We start from the raw sequence: 14,751 nt of genomic DNA on the forward strand, positions 1-14,751 counted from the left end.
AACAGTATACTCTAGTCAGACACTAGCAATGCCCCCATTTCTATAAACACAGACTTTAAACAGCACAGAAGACTCCAAGATTAAGGGGAAATGGGAATAGAGGTAACCACCAAGCAAGCGTTTCCTGCTGAGGTGCACACTCACCGACGTCTGGGCACACTCGAACACGATCCTGGTGGAGAAGCGCTGGTCCCCACATCTGTCCCCATTCACGTACAGGATGCTGAGAGACCCATTTCCAGTAGCTTGAGGACTGATCTGCACCACACCCAAGTTAAAACTGTTGTCTTCTGACACCATGCAGGACCCCAATGCAATGCCTGAACAGACAAGAATGGCGAATGAGGAAAGGCTGCTTTGGGTTCCAGTCAGACCCCGGGGAAGTAGTGGAACAGGACTCCAGCGCACCGTGGCAGCCAGGGATATAAGGCAGAGGGTTGCAGACACTCAGGTAGAAGTGCCTCCTCTTCCCGTATGCAGACGTGTCCACGGCAGTCCATGGCTTCCTGACCATGCTCAGGGCGCTCAAGTCATACTCGTTCCCAGCTGGGTCTGGGGTGGAAGGAAACACAAAAGGAGGCACGCTTTCCTGTTTGTTCTGGGACCACTTTCCCCACCGTGTGAAGACACAAGGAAACCCACAGGAAACCTGGACTGCAGAACCATACTCCTGCCCTGCTGTCCAAACTGTCCCTCTGTAAAAACCACAGCAGCACAGCACACACGCTAAGCAGTCAGAGCACACAGCCACCTCAGGGCACAACTGAGCAGCTCTTAGGTCTTATGTCTTTTTCCTTCCTCATATGAACTTTGGACATACATCTGTATTTGATTTTTTTTAACTTGAGTTTTCTTCAAGATTGCTATGCAGCATCTGACCCGCAAACCACAATTTAAACCGTTGCTGTAAGTGGGAAGGGGTCTCTTCAAGAGAAGCACTTGTATCACTAAGCATCATTTAATAATCACTAAGCATCATTTAACAGGCAACAATCGCTATAAATCCTACGGAGCAAAGCATATGTGCCACGTCTACAAACGGCTAGCTCACATTCAAGCACGTAGAGACTCAGAGGCAAAGAAATATAGACAGACAGACCACCCACCCACCCACCCACCCACCCACACACACACACACACACACACACACACACACTACCCCCTCACTGAAACCCAGCCTACCAACTCCTAGGCCTCACCAGTCACTTGACAATCCACTAGAGAAGGAGTACAAGCCAATGCAGTTTCAAACTCAAAGTAAGTGTTCCGGATCCCTCGTGTGGAGTCAATGTCCTGATGCAGGAATTTGGGGGCTCCTGGGTAAATGTCATCGTTGCAAATAAAACGGATGATGAATGCTGTGCCTGTGGGACAAGAAAGCCACCAGTCAGGAGGGTCTCACACTTAGGACAGCAAGGGCAGCAAGAGGCCTCATAGCCATCCTGGGGTAATCACAAAGGGGAGCCAGTGCAAGGACTGTCCCAGCACCATTGACTGGTGTGGCATGACAAGCTTAGGCCAGGGATCAGATCTTACCTCTCTTCCTATCAGAATGAATTCACATCTCGCACAAGTTTATCATTCCATCAGATAAAGCAAATTTGTTTTCTGACTTTTTTGTTTCCACAAACTCTACACACCTACTCCTCCCCCACAACCACTTTACAGGGTTAATGAGGTAAGAACAAATTAAGGAGGCATGTAAGTGGACTGGACCCTCGGCGCTACCCAAGCCTGGAGCCTCACCAGTCATTAAATGTTCCCCAATGTTAATAGAGCTGGGTGGGAAATGCTTTCAAAACTCAAGCCTCAAAAGAACATGATAGAAAAATGATTAAGCATTCCTAGTTTAAACGAGTGGTCAGCAAGTGCAGAGCAAAGTAGCTACAAAAGGAAGCACCCTGCTTTGTATACTGAGACGGAGAGGTTTCATACACAGTAGCAGCTTGCCGAGACTGCCCACCGTGGTCCCTCCGCACGTGCTAACTGAGCTTCCCTCCCAGAGAACCATCCTAGGCTGAGCACGGAACCCCTTCTACCCAAGGAAAGGGTTCCAAGAGTGCCACTCAGGAGGCCCTGAAGCAGTGCTCACTGGGAAATCATGTGCTCACACAGCCCTTCAAAACACCCACGTGGAGGACACTGAAGGCTGGCCTGACCACCCTCAAGGCAGCAAACATATTCACGAACTGCACTCTGACTATGTCTTTAGCCAACCACAATGGTCCCTCCCAACTGGAGTCGCTGGCTCACTCGCGCCTGGAAATGGCGTGTTAGAGATATTTGTCACCAAGGAGCCTCACCTCCTTCTGCGCTGGAACCCCTTCCTATGTTTACATTTGCAGAAGCTTACTCAAAACATTTTCAATTCACTTTTATCTTTAATTTCTAACTGCCACACACTGTAACTAGATATTCATGGGACTTGTGATCACATTTCAGCCAAAGCATCCAGCAGGCGGTCACCGCAGCCTCAAGCCGAGCTCAGCACTCCTCTCTACTAGCTACTCAGAACCACAATCAGTGTGGTCAACTTAACTCCTGGGCTGGTTAGAGCATTACTCTTCCTACCCCGCACACCGCTAACCCTGCTATTCAAACCCACCCCTCCCCACCCCAGACTCTCAACAGCTCTACTCTACTGTCTGCTCCGAGATCAAGTACTTACCATAGCTTTCAACTGCCAACAACAGGAGGATCTGTGTCTGACTTACTTCACTAAACACGGCTTCTAGACATGCAAATTGCTTCTAATAAGAGGTTTTCACTCATTTTTAGTAATTGACCACTGTGTGCCCATTTTCTCTATGTATCCACCCATCATTCAAGGAAAACTTGGTCAATTTTATACATGGGCTGCTGTGAACAAGGCTGCAATTAATACACGTACAGTATCTGATGTGCTGAGCTCAATACCTCTGGGCATATATACCACACTGGGGCTGCTATAGAACTTAAACAATGTTTCTACATAACTGGTTTTCTTGATTTTGGACTTGAGTTCTTCTTTTTTACTATTTGTGTGTATCTGTGAGTGTGCCTGCCATGGTGCACATGCGGAGGGCAGAGGACAACTTGATGGCTGGCATCTGGCAGTCAACCGCCTTTACTGAGTCAAACATCTCATTGGCACAAGGTACTTATTAAAACAAGGCCCTGCATGTATTCCAGGCTGGCCTCAGACATGAACTCTGCCTCTCCACCTCACAAGCACTGGGCATTGTAACCATGCTCCATTTGTAGCTGCTTCCTTGACAGCTGCCGTACCCGGCCTTCTCCCTGCATAACCTGCTTTTCTATCAGGAGCAGCAGTCCTGGCTGATGAGAGAATCCATCCCTTATCCCTTATTTTTGGACTTGCATTACCCCCATGTGAAATGAATGAATGAATGAATGAATGAATGAATAAATAAATAAATAAATAAATAAGACAGACAGACAGACACATACACACACATTTTAGCATTTAATGTATTATTATTCTGACCCTTGCCCATTTTCACTCTGACTGATGTTTTTGTGCTGAGTTATTTCTATATTCAGAAGTAACTGTAAGTAGTGTTCCCTACCATCCCATTGATTCTCCTCGCTTGACTGTGTCTTTGTTGCATAAAATTTGTATAAGTCTGATGTAATAAATTCAAAGAATTTTCCTTTGTTGCCTATATTTTAGGATTTCCTCAAATTCACATCTGAGATCTGTAACTGAGTAGTATTAACTCTTGACATTCTGTCTTGTTTTTGAATTTAGAGCAAATTATTTCAGTTTTCCCTGTTTCATATGGTGTGGTCATGACCTACCTGTATTTCTATTTTGGGGGATTTTATTATGAAGATATGATATGAAGGTATGACTCTGTCTGGCTGTTGGCATACAGTTGTTTACATCAGTCCTTAATGATCATTTGTATTCTACGGAATACAGTTATGATAGTGTTATAATTCCAGTATCTGCTAACTGGAGAAGTGAAGTAGAAAAAGTAAGACTGCAGTGTCGGTGCAAACCATGTAGCATGGAAGACTCCACCCCCTCCTGTGCCCCTCAGACAGCTTGAGCATGGTGTGCAACCCATCGCACAAACCACCAACACCCCAGTGTTCAATGGGACTGACTGGGGTCAGAGGGTCACTTTGCTGCCTATCAACAGTGTGGACTGTGAAGTAACCTCACCCTGGGATCCATTTCCTTATCTGTAAAACAGAATAAACAGGTGGCAGAACCTAGAACAGAATCCAAACCCCCTGGATCTCACTCTGAAGCTGCCCCTCATGAAGCACAGGCTCTGTCCTAGGTATAAGACTTTCTGCCTTCCAGTGCTGCACCTGTACAGTGCAGCATTAACTGAGCACAGGAGAAGTATAAGCCAGGTGTGGTTGCCCAAGCCTTTGATCCCAGCAAGGCAGAGGCAGGAAGACCTCTGAGTTTGATGACAGACTGGTCTACATAACCAGCCTAGAAAGCCAGGACCACACAGTAAGAGCCTATCTCAAAGGGACAAAAGAAAAAGAGAAGACTCACAGAGCTGGCGTGGGAATTCACCAGACAACACACATATAGCACCCGTGGTACACGTCACCTGCAGGGGCTATCCACTGTCACAGCTGCTGACACGATGAAGGGCTCAGAATTGGCCTTTCACTTACTAACAAAATAAGTATTAACAAGCTTAACATACCCAAACTGTTACATAAGAAACCATATCACCAATTTTTTAAAAAGAAAAAAACAGGAGGAAAAGAATAAACTTATAAATAAATAATAAATAAATAAACTCATCCCCTCCTTAGCACCTAGAGAAGGACAATCAACACCCACCTCTGAAGAGCTAGAGGTGCAAGTAAAAAGAAGGGGCGGGAGATATGCATATGTCCAAGTGACCCTCAGCTCACCTCTGTCAGAGGGAGAAGAGCCCTTGTAGGTCAGAGTGAGGAATCCCTCGGCAGACAACTGGAGGCTCCTCTCCATCCCGACCGGCCTTTGTGGCCTTAGGTCCTTAATATCTTCTATCTGAGTTTCGGCCTCGCAGCCATAGGCTGGCTTCCCCGCAACCGTTCCACAGGCAGGCATTGCACCACAGATATTGAACTGGAAGCCAAACAGGGAAAAAAAAAATTTTACAGGCCCATTTAGATTCCAAGACTTACCACAGACAAGATTCCTAGAACCGCCGGGCATGGTGGCGCACGGAGGCAGAGGCAGGCGGATTTCTGAGTTCGAGGCCAGCCTGGTCTACAAAGTGAGTTCCAGGACAGCCAAGGCTATACAGAGAAACCCTGTCAAAAAAAAAAAAAAAATTCCTAGAACCCAAAGCAACAATGGGCTAAGTATCTGGTTCTCACTAGCAGTTTATCAACTTCAGGGCATCTCGGTCCTAAGTCAGAAAGGCAAAAACACAAATCCAAATAACAACTACACAAATTTCAAGGTTAAATGCACAGTGTTTTATACTCTTATTTTACTGCCTTCTATCTGTAGATATAATTACTGTACGTGATTATAAAGCATACACTAAGAAGCAAAACAAATCACTTTATTGTGTCTTTAATCGTGCAGAGAAGGGTATGCAGGAGTCTGACTGAAAACAAAGCCACCAAATGTGCAGGGCAGCTGAACCCAGTAGGGTAGGAGATAGGGAGAGTAAGGAGCAGAAGTCTAGCCCTCGCTGTGATGCTAAGAGAGGGGCTGGTGGGCGGTGTGGCCCAGCAGACAAGCCACAAGCTCGGGCGGCCTTCCAGGCAGCTCCATTTCTGCTATTATTACATTGGTCTGTCACCCACAACCAAGAGCCTCGGCGGCACGCTGGCTCCTGACAGCATGGTTAGTACACGAGGCAGGGCCTCTCTGGGTTGCTTCTGGTGGACTCTTTATGTAGCTCGGGTCCTAACTGTCACCATGCTGCTGCCTCTTGGAAACCTGTAGATGCACAGCAGCAGGTAAGGAGGGAAAACTGCCCATCTAACTGCATGAGGACTGTGGTGATGATGTTAGCTCATTACCCACCCCCCCAACCTGGATTTCCTTTCTTGTGGTGAAGCAGCCGTCCTTCTCTCAGCACTAAGGATGCCTGATTCCCAAACCCACAGCCCACGTGACTTGAATGCAGCTTGCCTTGTTTAAAGCAAACTAGAAATTTACTGCTTCACTTACCACAAAAGTCTTTCCGATGCCTAAGACCACATGTCCTTGAGCAGAATCGTTGAGTGGGCTAAGATTAAACACAAACCCACTGCTGGGGTCCCTTATTGAGCAAGCCTATCAGGAACAAGAAAGGAAATGCATTCAAACCAATTCTACAAGAGCAAAACAGACATGAAGACCCTGCAGAAACCCATTGCCGCTCATTTTAAATCTCTATGAGAACAGCAGTATGCTCATGCAGTCCCTTGCCTGCATCAATGTGGGATGTATGTGTGGAGGAATGGAACACACCCCATGGGTGCTGAGCTACTACAAAGCAGAGTAAGGCTACCACTAATTCCTAAGGGGAAAGGGAAGGGTAGGTGGAGCTAGAATAACAGTGATTTTTACATTAAAAAATAAAACTGAAGAATTACCTCTCATTGCTATGAGTGCACCTATGGGAGTATAACCAGGTTAACTCACAGACAGTCCCTCCCTTCCTCTAAGTTTGCCGTCAGCCTCCAATGTCCACCAAGGTCAGGGGAGCAGTCATGGCCCTGACCAAGGACAGGGTGCCTAAGATACTACTGGCCCAGAGCTGAGATCATCATCATGTGTATCAGGCCAGGTTTCTCTTCCAGACTCTGTAGTCTGGTAAGAAATTAAAAGGATGGGGAGGGAAACATGTTCCTCCATAAAGAAGGGCACACACAGTACCATAAAACAACTTCCTGGCCCAGGAGCGTAGCAAAGAGCCCAAAGAGCAGTGTGCTGCTATGCTGCTACACCGCAGAGAATGCAGCCAGGAGAAGCGCCCAGACAAGAGCAGCCAGCAGTGGAGAGATGCTAGGAACAAAGTGCATGGCCTTCAGCAGAGGATAAGGAGTCTGCCGTCCAGACCTCATCAGCATGAGGCGCCTGGCTGCACACTGGAGCTAAGGAAGGGCAGAGCGGACACATGGGCTTTATCCCAGGCTCGGGTCCCATGATCACTAAGCCCTACCCTGGGTGCTAACTGTAACATCCCATGAGGCACTAGGTTCCACCAGGAGGGTGGTCACAGCAGACACATGGCTTTACTCTGTCAGTGACATCACATGAAGTACTGGGCTCCATCTTGTGGATAAGGACTTCAGGAGCATCACTGTGCCAGATACTGGAATGTTCTGGAATGCAGCAATGTGAATCCATCAGATCCTGGCAGTTATGGAGAGCTCACTAGGATGCATTGGCATTGGAAAGGGACAGTTGAAGGGGGCTGTGGTGAGCAAGAAGTGAAATGGGTGGTCCTGAAGATCTAGGTACCCACAGTAGGGAGGAGGCAGAGCATGGTGACACATGTGTCAGAAAGGAGGCTAGGAAGCAACTCAAAACCGGCGTGCGCATGGGCAATGTGACAACACACATACCTGGTCTGTTTCTGTGATTGTCTGGATAGGGCAGGCAGCCTCCGTGTTCCACAAGAAACTGACCACACATTCCCAGTTGAAAGTGAATATGGGATGGGAGTTCTGAAAGGTCACAGGGCATAGAGAAATCAGCAGGACATCAGCATAGCAGTTGAGCATCAGTATGTCAGGCAGGCTAGAATCCACTGGCAGTCTTCAATGGGTCAGCACCTGATATGCACCTCCTTCCTATACCACACTGTTCTTATTACCCCTACAGGGCATCATATGCACAGACATTAGTTAGCACATCTGGGCTCAAGCCAGCAGTACATGGAAAAGCTCAGCTTGAATCCAAGCCTGTACAACCAGAGTCTGACAAAGCAGCCAGAAAGTTACTATACATAGTTGTAGACAGCAGCTGGAATAAGGCAAAACTGACTTGTGTGGGACAGGAGAGCTGGCTCAGCAGCTAAGAGCACTGGCTGCCCTTCCAGAGGTCCTGAGCTCAATTCCCAGCAACCACAAGGCAGCTCACAACTGTCTGTAACTAGAGTCTGAACCTTGCACAGACATGCAGGCAGAACACCAATGCACATAAAAATAAATAAATCTTCTAAAAAATGGCTGTGTGTCAGTGACTCAGGTTTCAGTTACACAGATGTGCTAATTTGTGAGGACTGCTGTCTTATGATACATGGGGGTTCAACAAAAAGTCTCCCCACAAAAGCCTCATTCCATTCCACGAGTGCTGTCTCCATCATAGACAGCAGTGGCTCAGTTAGCTAACTGGACAGCACACCAAGACTTTACTGGCATTATTCACCCGGTCTCAGCCCACAGCCCAGAGTTTCTACCTGTATGTCCCACCCACTCTGCTCATCAACCCAAGGACCCTGGCTCCCTAAGGATAAGAAAGACCCAGGCTCTAGCCTGTGGTACACTCTGTGAACCTGGCCTCCTCTCCTCTCCACCAAGAGTCATACCAGGACCCACACTGTACACCAAGCCCATAGGCAAAACCAGCTCAGCCACTGTCAGAAAATACTTGGAAAACTAAGAAGTGTTGTAAAGAATTTTCTGGAACTAAATGCATTTTCTAAATGACAGCAAAAAAGGAAAAGCAAAGAATGGTCGATGGCAGGGCTCCTCACACCTAGGAGGCAGCTGCCAGGCTATGAAATGAGACCAACCTAAGGGGGCAGCACTCTTCCCCAAAGCAGGAAAAGACAAAACAAAATGAACTAACAAACAAACACCCAGCAGCCCAGGATCGTGTAGGTAAGGGAGCATGTCTGCCACCCATGGATAGACACTGTCCTCAGTCATTTCGTAACCTCAGAGAAGGACAAAATGAATTTCATGTCTGCAGGGTGCCTGGACACCAGGTCTCACATCCACTGCACTGAGCTCAGGAGAATCCAGGAGTCTACAAAGAACAGTGGCACAAACGTTTAATCCCTGCTCTGAGTCTGAGGTTTACATAGTGAGTTTCAGGCCAGCCTGAAATCTTGTCCCCCAAAACATACACACACACACACACACACACACACACACACACACACACACATACACGAGGAAGAGGAAAAAGGTGGCAGCAGGAACTAGGTTGGATTGGGGAAATAACAGCTCTAGATATGAGGTAGGTGCCATAGCACTCAAGAGGCAGAGCTACACAAGTTCAAGGCCAGTTTGGTCTACATAGCAAGTTCCAGGCTAGACAGGGCCACACAGTGAGACGCAAATCTCAAACAAAAAATGACCCCCACACAAAGTTCTCAACATGGATTTTGGTGGGACAACACTCATGATAAAGGCAATGTTCTTGGTAACTCGGTAATGCCTAAAATGACCAATTTCGAGCCCTAGAGACTTTGCTGCAACTTAAAACAAAGTATAGAATCGTACACACTGGCCCTGGTGCTTTTCTGAAGTCCTTGCCACTCTCCTGTGCAGCACTTACCATAAATCCTCGACCACAGACAAGATGGATCCTGGTGCTGTAGGTGGTGAGCTGGCCATCACTGGTGGTGCAAGCAGAGCCGTTCACATACTCTAAGAGGAGGCTGCCACTCTCCTCCACCACAGGGCCTATCTTTGCAACTCCCAAGTTACTGATGGATACAGTCTCTGCCAAGGAGCCCTGCAACAGAGTGTGGATTTGGCTTCCTTCCTCAGGAAGTCAACTTGCTACTTACAGTAGTTATTGCCAATGAAGCCACAGCTAAGAACTGTGTAAGCAGGCAAACAAAATGCAGAAGCCTTGAGTGGGGGGGAAGCCCTGAGTGGGGGCTGGCTGAACCCCGAAGCTGCTGTTGTGATAGAGAACACACACTCATACACATACAGCCTCAAATGCCTCTGAGGCACCAGAGGGCACCACTAGCATATGCAACAAAAGCAATTGCTCACGTTGTTTTTGCAGAAGTCAACTTCTGGGGTCTGTGTGCAACTTCCAAAGCCCACCACATATAAGGACCACAGGAAAGATGTGAACGCTCTGCCAGTAGATGATAAAGCACTCAGCGCCCAGAGTGGCATTACCACGTGCATCTGGGTCACTTGGAGCAACACTCTCACATGCGACTGACTCCAGGGCACCGGAGGCTCTGAGCTATGGATGTCTGCAGAATCCCGCAGGCACCTGAATTCAGGCCAGCATAACCACTAAGAGCTTTCCCTGCAAAGTACTGGATCAACCATGGCCAGTGCCCGTCTGAACAGATTCAAGTGATGTGTTTCTGTGAAGGAGGCACATCCTCAGAGACTGCACCTGGGCAGGCAGCAGGCCTGTTCTGATCAAGAATTCCAGATCACTATGCCTTCACACACCAGGCCTCAGAGTCGAGAGAAAACATGAGAAAGACACACATACCTCATGATTTTCATATTTCATCTGGCAAGCAGATGCATATCGATCGCAGCCTGGCACAGGATTCAGAGGCCGACACACATTGAGGTAGTATTTCCTCCGTGTAACATGTTCCCGGGAGTTTTCCATAGCATACCAGTTTCCTCCAGAGCCACCTTCAGACTTCACTAGACTAGTTTTCACACAAAAGTATGCTTTTACAAAGGTGAACTAGCTAAAGTCAGCAGTTCATGTTTAGTCACTAGAGAAATGAAGACACTATCAATGGATAATGAATCAAACTATGTGGTGAATGACTCACAGGACATGTCATAACATTTGGACAGTCTGAAGCTCCACATGCAGAGGGCCCTGCCAACACCTTCACCTTACACTGAGTTAGTATTTTAAACAATGAGTGTTTGCTATGACAAAGATCAATTGATACCACAGACTGGTGAGATCAGACCACACCCTGCACCCTGGGGCCACCACAAACCTACTGCCATCGGCTAAAACAAGTGCTCACCTGGAGAGGTCATACTGTTCCATCATGGAGGGGTCTGTCACCATGCACTCCAGGGGTTCTTCTGGGCAGGCATAACTGGTGTACCACCGGAAGTTGTAGGTAGAGTTGTCCTCTTCCTAATCCCAAGACAAGAAGGAGACAGGAAAGGATAGCACAAACAACCTACATCTGTAACATCCCCAAAGACCCACAGCAAAACTGGCCTTAGCTTAACAACAGCACTAGGATGGAGCCTGGCCTGGGGGAAGGGAAATCGCTTCTGCATGTTTTCTAATACAACCAACAGAGCTGTGGACTAGCATTAAGATAAATGGGCCTCTGAATAAACAGCTTAACCAGTAACTACATACTGCCTAGGTACCCTGAAAACTGCAAAAAGGAATGGTTATGTGATAGTTTGGCAAGAAAACCAGACTAATAATAGCTCTGTTCCTACAGAAAGGGTGGGCAACTGGCTCAGGTATGGCCAGGAAAATTTCCCAAGATAATTCCCACCTGATATTCTGGGAAGCCCACTCCAGCGTCACGGTCACAGAGGAAGGTAATCAGTGTGGCTCTCGGTGTGTGCTTTTCATTGTTATAGGGAGTGCCGTTCCTGTAGCTCAGCTGGATCATTCCGTCGTAGTAGGTGAGCTTAGTACTACTCAGCCCCAAGTTCCAAGACTTACCACTAAAATGAACACAGAAATGTCACTCTGGGAGTGAGTGCCATGGGGCAGGAGTTCTGTTCTCTAAGGCTACACAAATAGGGGCAAAAGCAAGGCCAGACCAAGACACTGCAGTCCCTGGGAATCTCATATGTGGCTCTTTTGGCTGTGGAAAGAGAAAAGTCACACACACACACACACACACACACACACACACACAACTTTCTCTCAGTACTCCTGGCCTGTAGTGCAGCTCAATTCATTACAACTAAACCTATTCTATACAGTAAGGAGAACTACATACATAAGTATGCAACAACAGTAAAGCTCAAGTTCCCAGGTGAGCATCAATAAGCCCAGGCCTCTCTCAGCCTAAGGATAAGGCTTGGCCCCTTCTCTGGGGTCCTGCGATTCTTCTGACCAGGTCTTCTCAGTAGTTAGATGCCTGTCAAGCAATGGTGTCCAAGAGAAACCTAACTACCTCTGTACGAAACATTTGCTAGCCCACAATCCCAAAGAGCAAACCCAGAATCAGGTTACTTGCCTTTTCGCTACCTGGCAGGCCCCCGAGTTTGACTGACAAGGATCCATGGATACAGGGCCACAAACATTTATGTAGAAGTCATACTTCTCTGTCTCAACTTTATATGCACCATTCTTCTTCGTGAGGAGTGACAAATCAAAGGAAAACCCTGAGTAACATAAACACAACACAGGTATGTCAGGCCAGTCATGGCACAGGGGACAGCGGACCACGCAAGCTTCTCAGACAGAAACTACTGCCAGAGCAAAACAGCGCTGAAGGAGAAAGGTCACTTTGCCTTTAAGCTACCATTCCTGCAGTGACTATCTCCTACCTGGACACAGGTCCTCGCCGTTGCCCTTTTCCACTGTGTGAGCCCTACAACCCTGTTCAAACCTGTAGCTCCAGGTCTCACAAATGTGGCATAGCCAAGCAACCACACTATGATGGCCTTCTTGTAAACTCCACTATGGAGGGGGTCTGTCCGAGGCCGCATCTAAAAGCCTTTTGAATGACTGTAGGGGGGGAATCCTCCTGTGCTGGAACCAGTAAATCCAGCAGAGCCACAAATTCAAGATGGGCACTGCCGCCGCAGCTCAAGCACACAGCAAGAAGACGCTTGGGGCTCTGTCCAGTGGCATGAACAAAGTTCTGCATCAGGTTACTCCTAACAGCCATGCTAAGTCATGCACACCAGACAACAGAGGCACTGCTTAGGCACAGACCTGCCTGGGCATCAAGGACCGTGCAGTTCTCTCCTTCTGTCTTCGACAGTACACAGGCAGCAGCCGTATGCCACTCAAACTCATAGAAGCAGCCATCAGATCTTGCAGCTCTTAGCACTGGAGCACTTTCTAGATCACCTGTCAACAGGGAAAGGAGGACCGGGGGGGGGCGGGGGGGGAGGAGAAAAACACTCAAACACTTATTTGCCGATTCTAACACCTTTTTCCCTGTTAAAAGTCCTAGGAAAGAGGTGGTTTAAAGAACGGCCGTACAGAGCTGGAGATACAGCTGGCTCATACAGCAGAGTGCTTCGCCAGCACAGCCACATGCTCCATCCCCAGCACTGTCTAACACAGATATGCAGGGCCTGCCTATCTACAATGCCAGTGCTTCAGAAGGTGGAAATGGGGACACAGAAATTCAAGGCCAGCCTCAGCTCTGTGGAATCTTGTCTCAAGAAAGGGGGCCACAGGGAAAGGAGTCTCCTACAATACTGTGTGGCTTTGTGGATAGGAAAGGAGTCTCCCACAATACCATGTGGCTTTGTTGATAGGAGTTGCCTAGAGTGGGCAACTCCACAGACAGGCAAATAGGTAGGTGTCAGATGCAGGGGACAGAACTCTGGGAGTACTATTATTTCCAAGATGGCAGGTTTAAGTGTGGAGAGATGAGAAAGCTCTCTGGATGAACAGCAGTAACAGCCACAAACGCCCAACAGCACTCAGCTACCTATCTGAAACCAGTTAAGACAGTAACATCTATAAGTTTTGTGCTATATATAGTCTACCACAATAAAACAAGAAACAAAACATTCCTAGCTTGTGTCCTTTTCCCACAGCTGCGAATTTATACAAAGGAAACTTTACGGGGTGGGTGTAGAGAGGATATGGAACATCTAAATTCCCAGCAGTAAAATGCTTTAAAATAGTAAAACTATGCCATGTCAACAAGGAAATCCCTAGAAATCATAAACAGAACTGTGGAGTGTGGAACACAGCATCCTGGGAACACTGAAATACACGCACAAATGCAGAAACTCAAGAGGGGAGGGACAGCCACGGGTGAGATGCTGCAATCAAGAAAATATTTCTAAGCCGTTTATGATCCCCCCGTGGAGGAAACTCAGCACTCCACACCCCTGATCTTCTGACAGTCCTTATGAACAGGATGTCATGCAGAGACTCACGACTCCTTTGGAGTGTGTCAGCACAACTCTCTGTGGAGAGCATATGGTTTCTCCATTTCTAGGCTGAAATCCAAACGACTTGATTCCCATCACCAGAGACTAGTACTAGCAGTGCTCAGCACCGCCCTTGCTCCCAGCTCTACTACAGAAATGATGGAAAATGTGGGTATGTCTCTTCTTCTGTGACATTACCTGGTTTGCACACAAGTGTGATGTTAGTTGATATTTTCTTATCACTGCCACAGTCATCACCATCAGTGTAAGAGAGCTGTATGTGTCCTTTCTCTTTTGTAGGAGAAGAGACAAATTTTCCAAGGTTTTTACTCCCATTCTTATCTGGGGGAAAAAAAAGAAGGTGGAGTAGAAAATTCTCATCATGTAAACATTTGAAAGTATACCAAGACTCAGCCGAATGCCAGCGGGTCACCAGGACCTTCTTTCAGCCCACCTAACCTGACTGTGATGGAAACCAATTTTCTTAAAAGAAAAAATTTATCAATCACATCGAGGCCACCTCCTGCCATGCTGAAAATGATACATGGGATTCCCCCAAAGGCATCTGAAGGACAGGGTTGTGTGGGCACCATCATTATCTGTAAAAGACACTATTCCGCATCTAGAGCCTCAGCTGCCCTTAAACGTGGGCAGCTGAGGAGCACGGCCCAAGTCACAAGCTTTACTCATGACCAAGCAGAAACTCACACCTGTGTGGCACTCACCCCACTGTGGCACCCCACACTGAATTCTGAAGATGTCTATGCCTGAGCCCTTAGTAAGACA

The 14,751-nt window shown here is 47.5% G+C and overlaps 1 protein-coding gene across 1 annotated transcript in view; it reads right to left on the bottom strand.

Annotated features, from left to right (window-relative positions):
• Positions 1 to 14,751, bottom strand: part of Igf2r (insulin-like growth factor 2 receptor) — an 87,301-nt gene that overhangs the window by 22,083 nt on the left and 50,467 nt on the right. The window contains exons 13-25 of the mRNA NM_010515.2: positions 14,164 to 14,307; positions 12,785 to 12,922; positions 12,081 to 12,228; positions 11,385 to 11,559; positions 10,890 to 11,005; positions 10,385 to 10,553; positions 9,473 to 9,652; positions 7,531 to 7,632; positions 6,149 to 6,253; positions 4,891 to 5,086; positions 1,200 to 1,364; positions 409 to 552; positions 145 to 320 (exon numbers count right to left, since the gene is read on the bottom strand). Coding sequence (NP_034645.2) covers positions 145 to 320; positions 409 to 552; positions 1,200 to 1,364; positions 4,891 to 5,086; positions 6,149 to 6,253; positions 7,531 to 7,632; positions 9,473 to 9,652; positions 10,385 to 10,553; positions 10,890 to 11,005; positions 11,385 to 11,559; positions 12,081 to 12,228; positions 12,785 to 12,922; positions 14,164 to 14,307 — 1,958 coding nt within the window. The remainder of the gene's footprint in view (positions 1 to 144; positions 321 to 408; positions 553 to 1,199; positions 1,365 to 4,890; positions 5,087 to 6,148; positions 6,254 to 7,530; positions 7,633 to 9,472; positions 9,653 to 10,384; positions 10,554 to 10,889; positions 11,006 to 11,384; positions 11,560 to 12,080; positions 12,229 to 12,784; positions 12,923 to 14,163; positions 14,308 to 14,751) is intronic.

This window comes from Mus musculus, chromosome 17 (assembly GCF_000001635.26).
Source record: "Mus musculus strain C57BL/6J chromosome 17, GRCm38.p6 C57BL/6J".
Classification (NCBI taxonomy): Eukaryota; Metazoa; Chordata; class Mammalia; order Rodentia; family Muridae; genus Mus; species Mus musculus.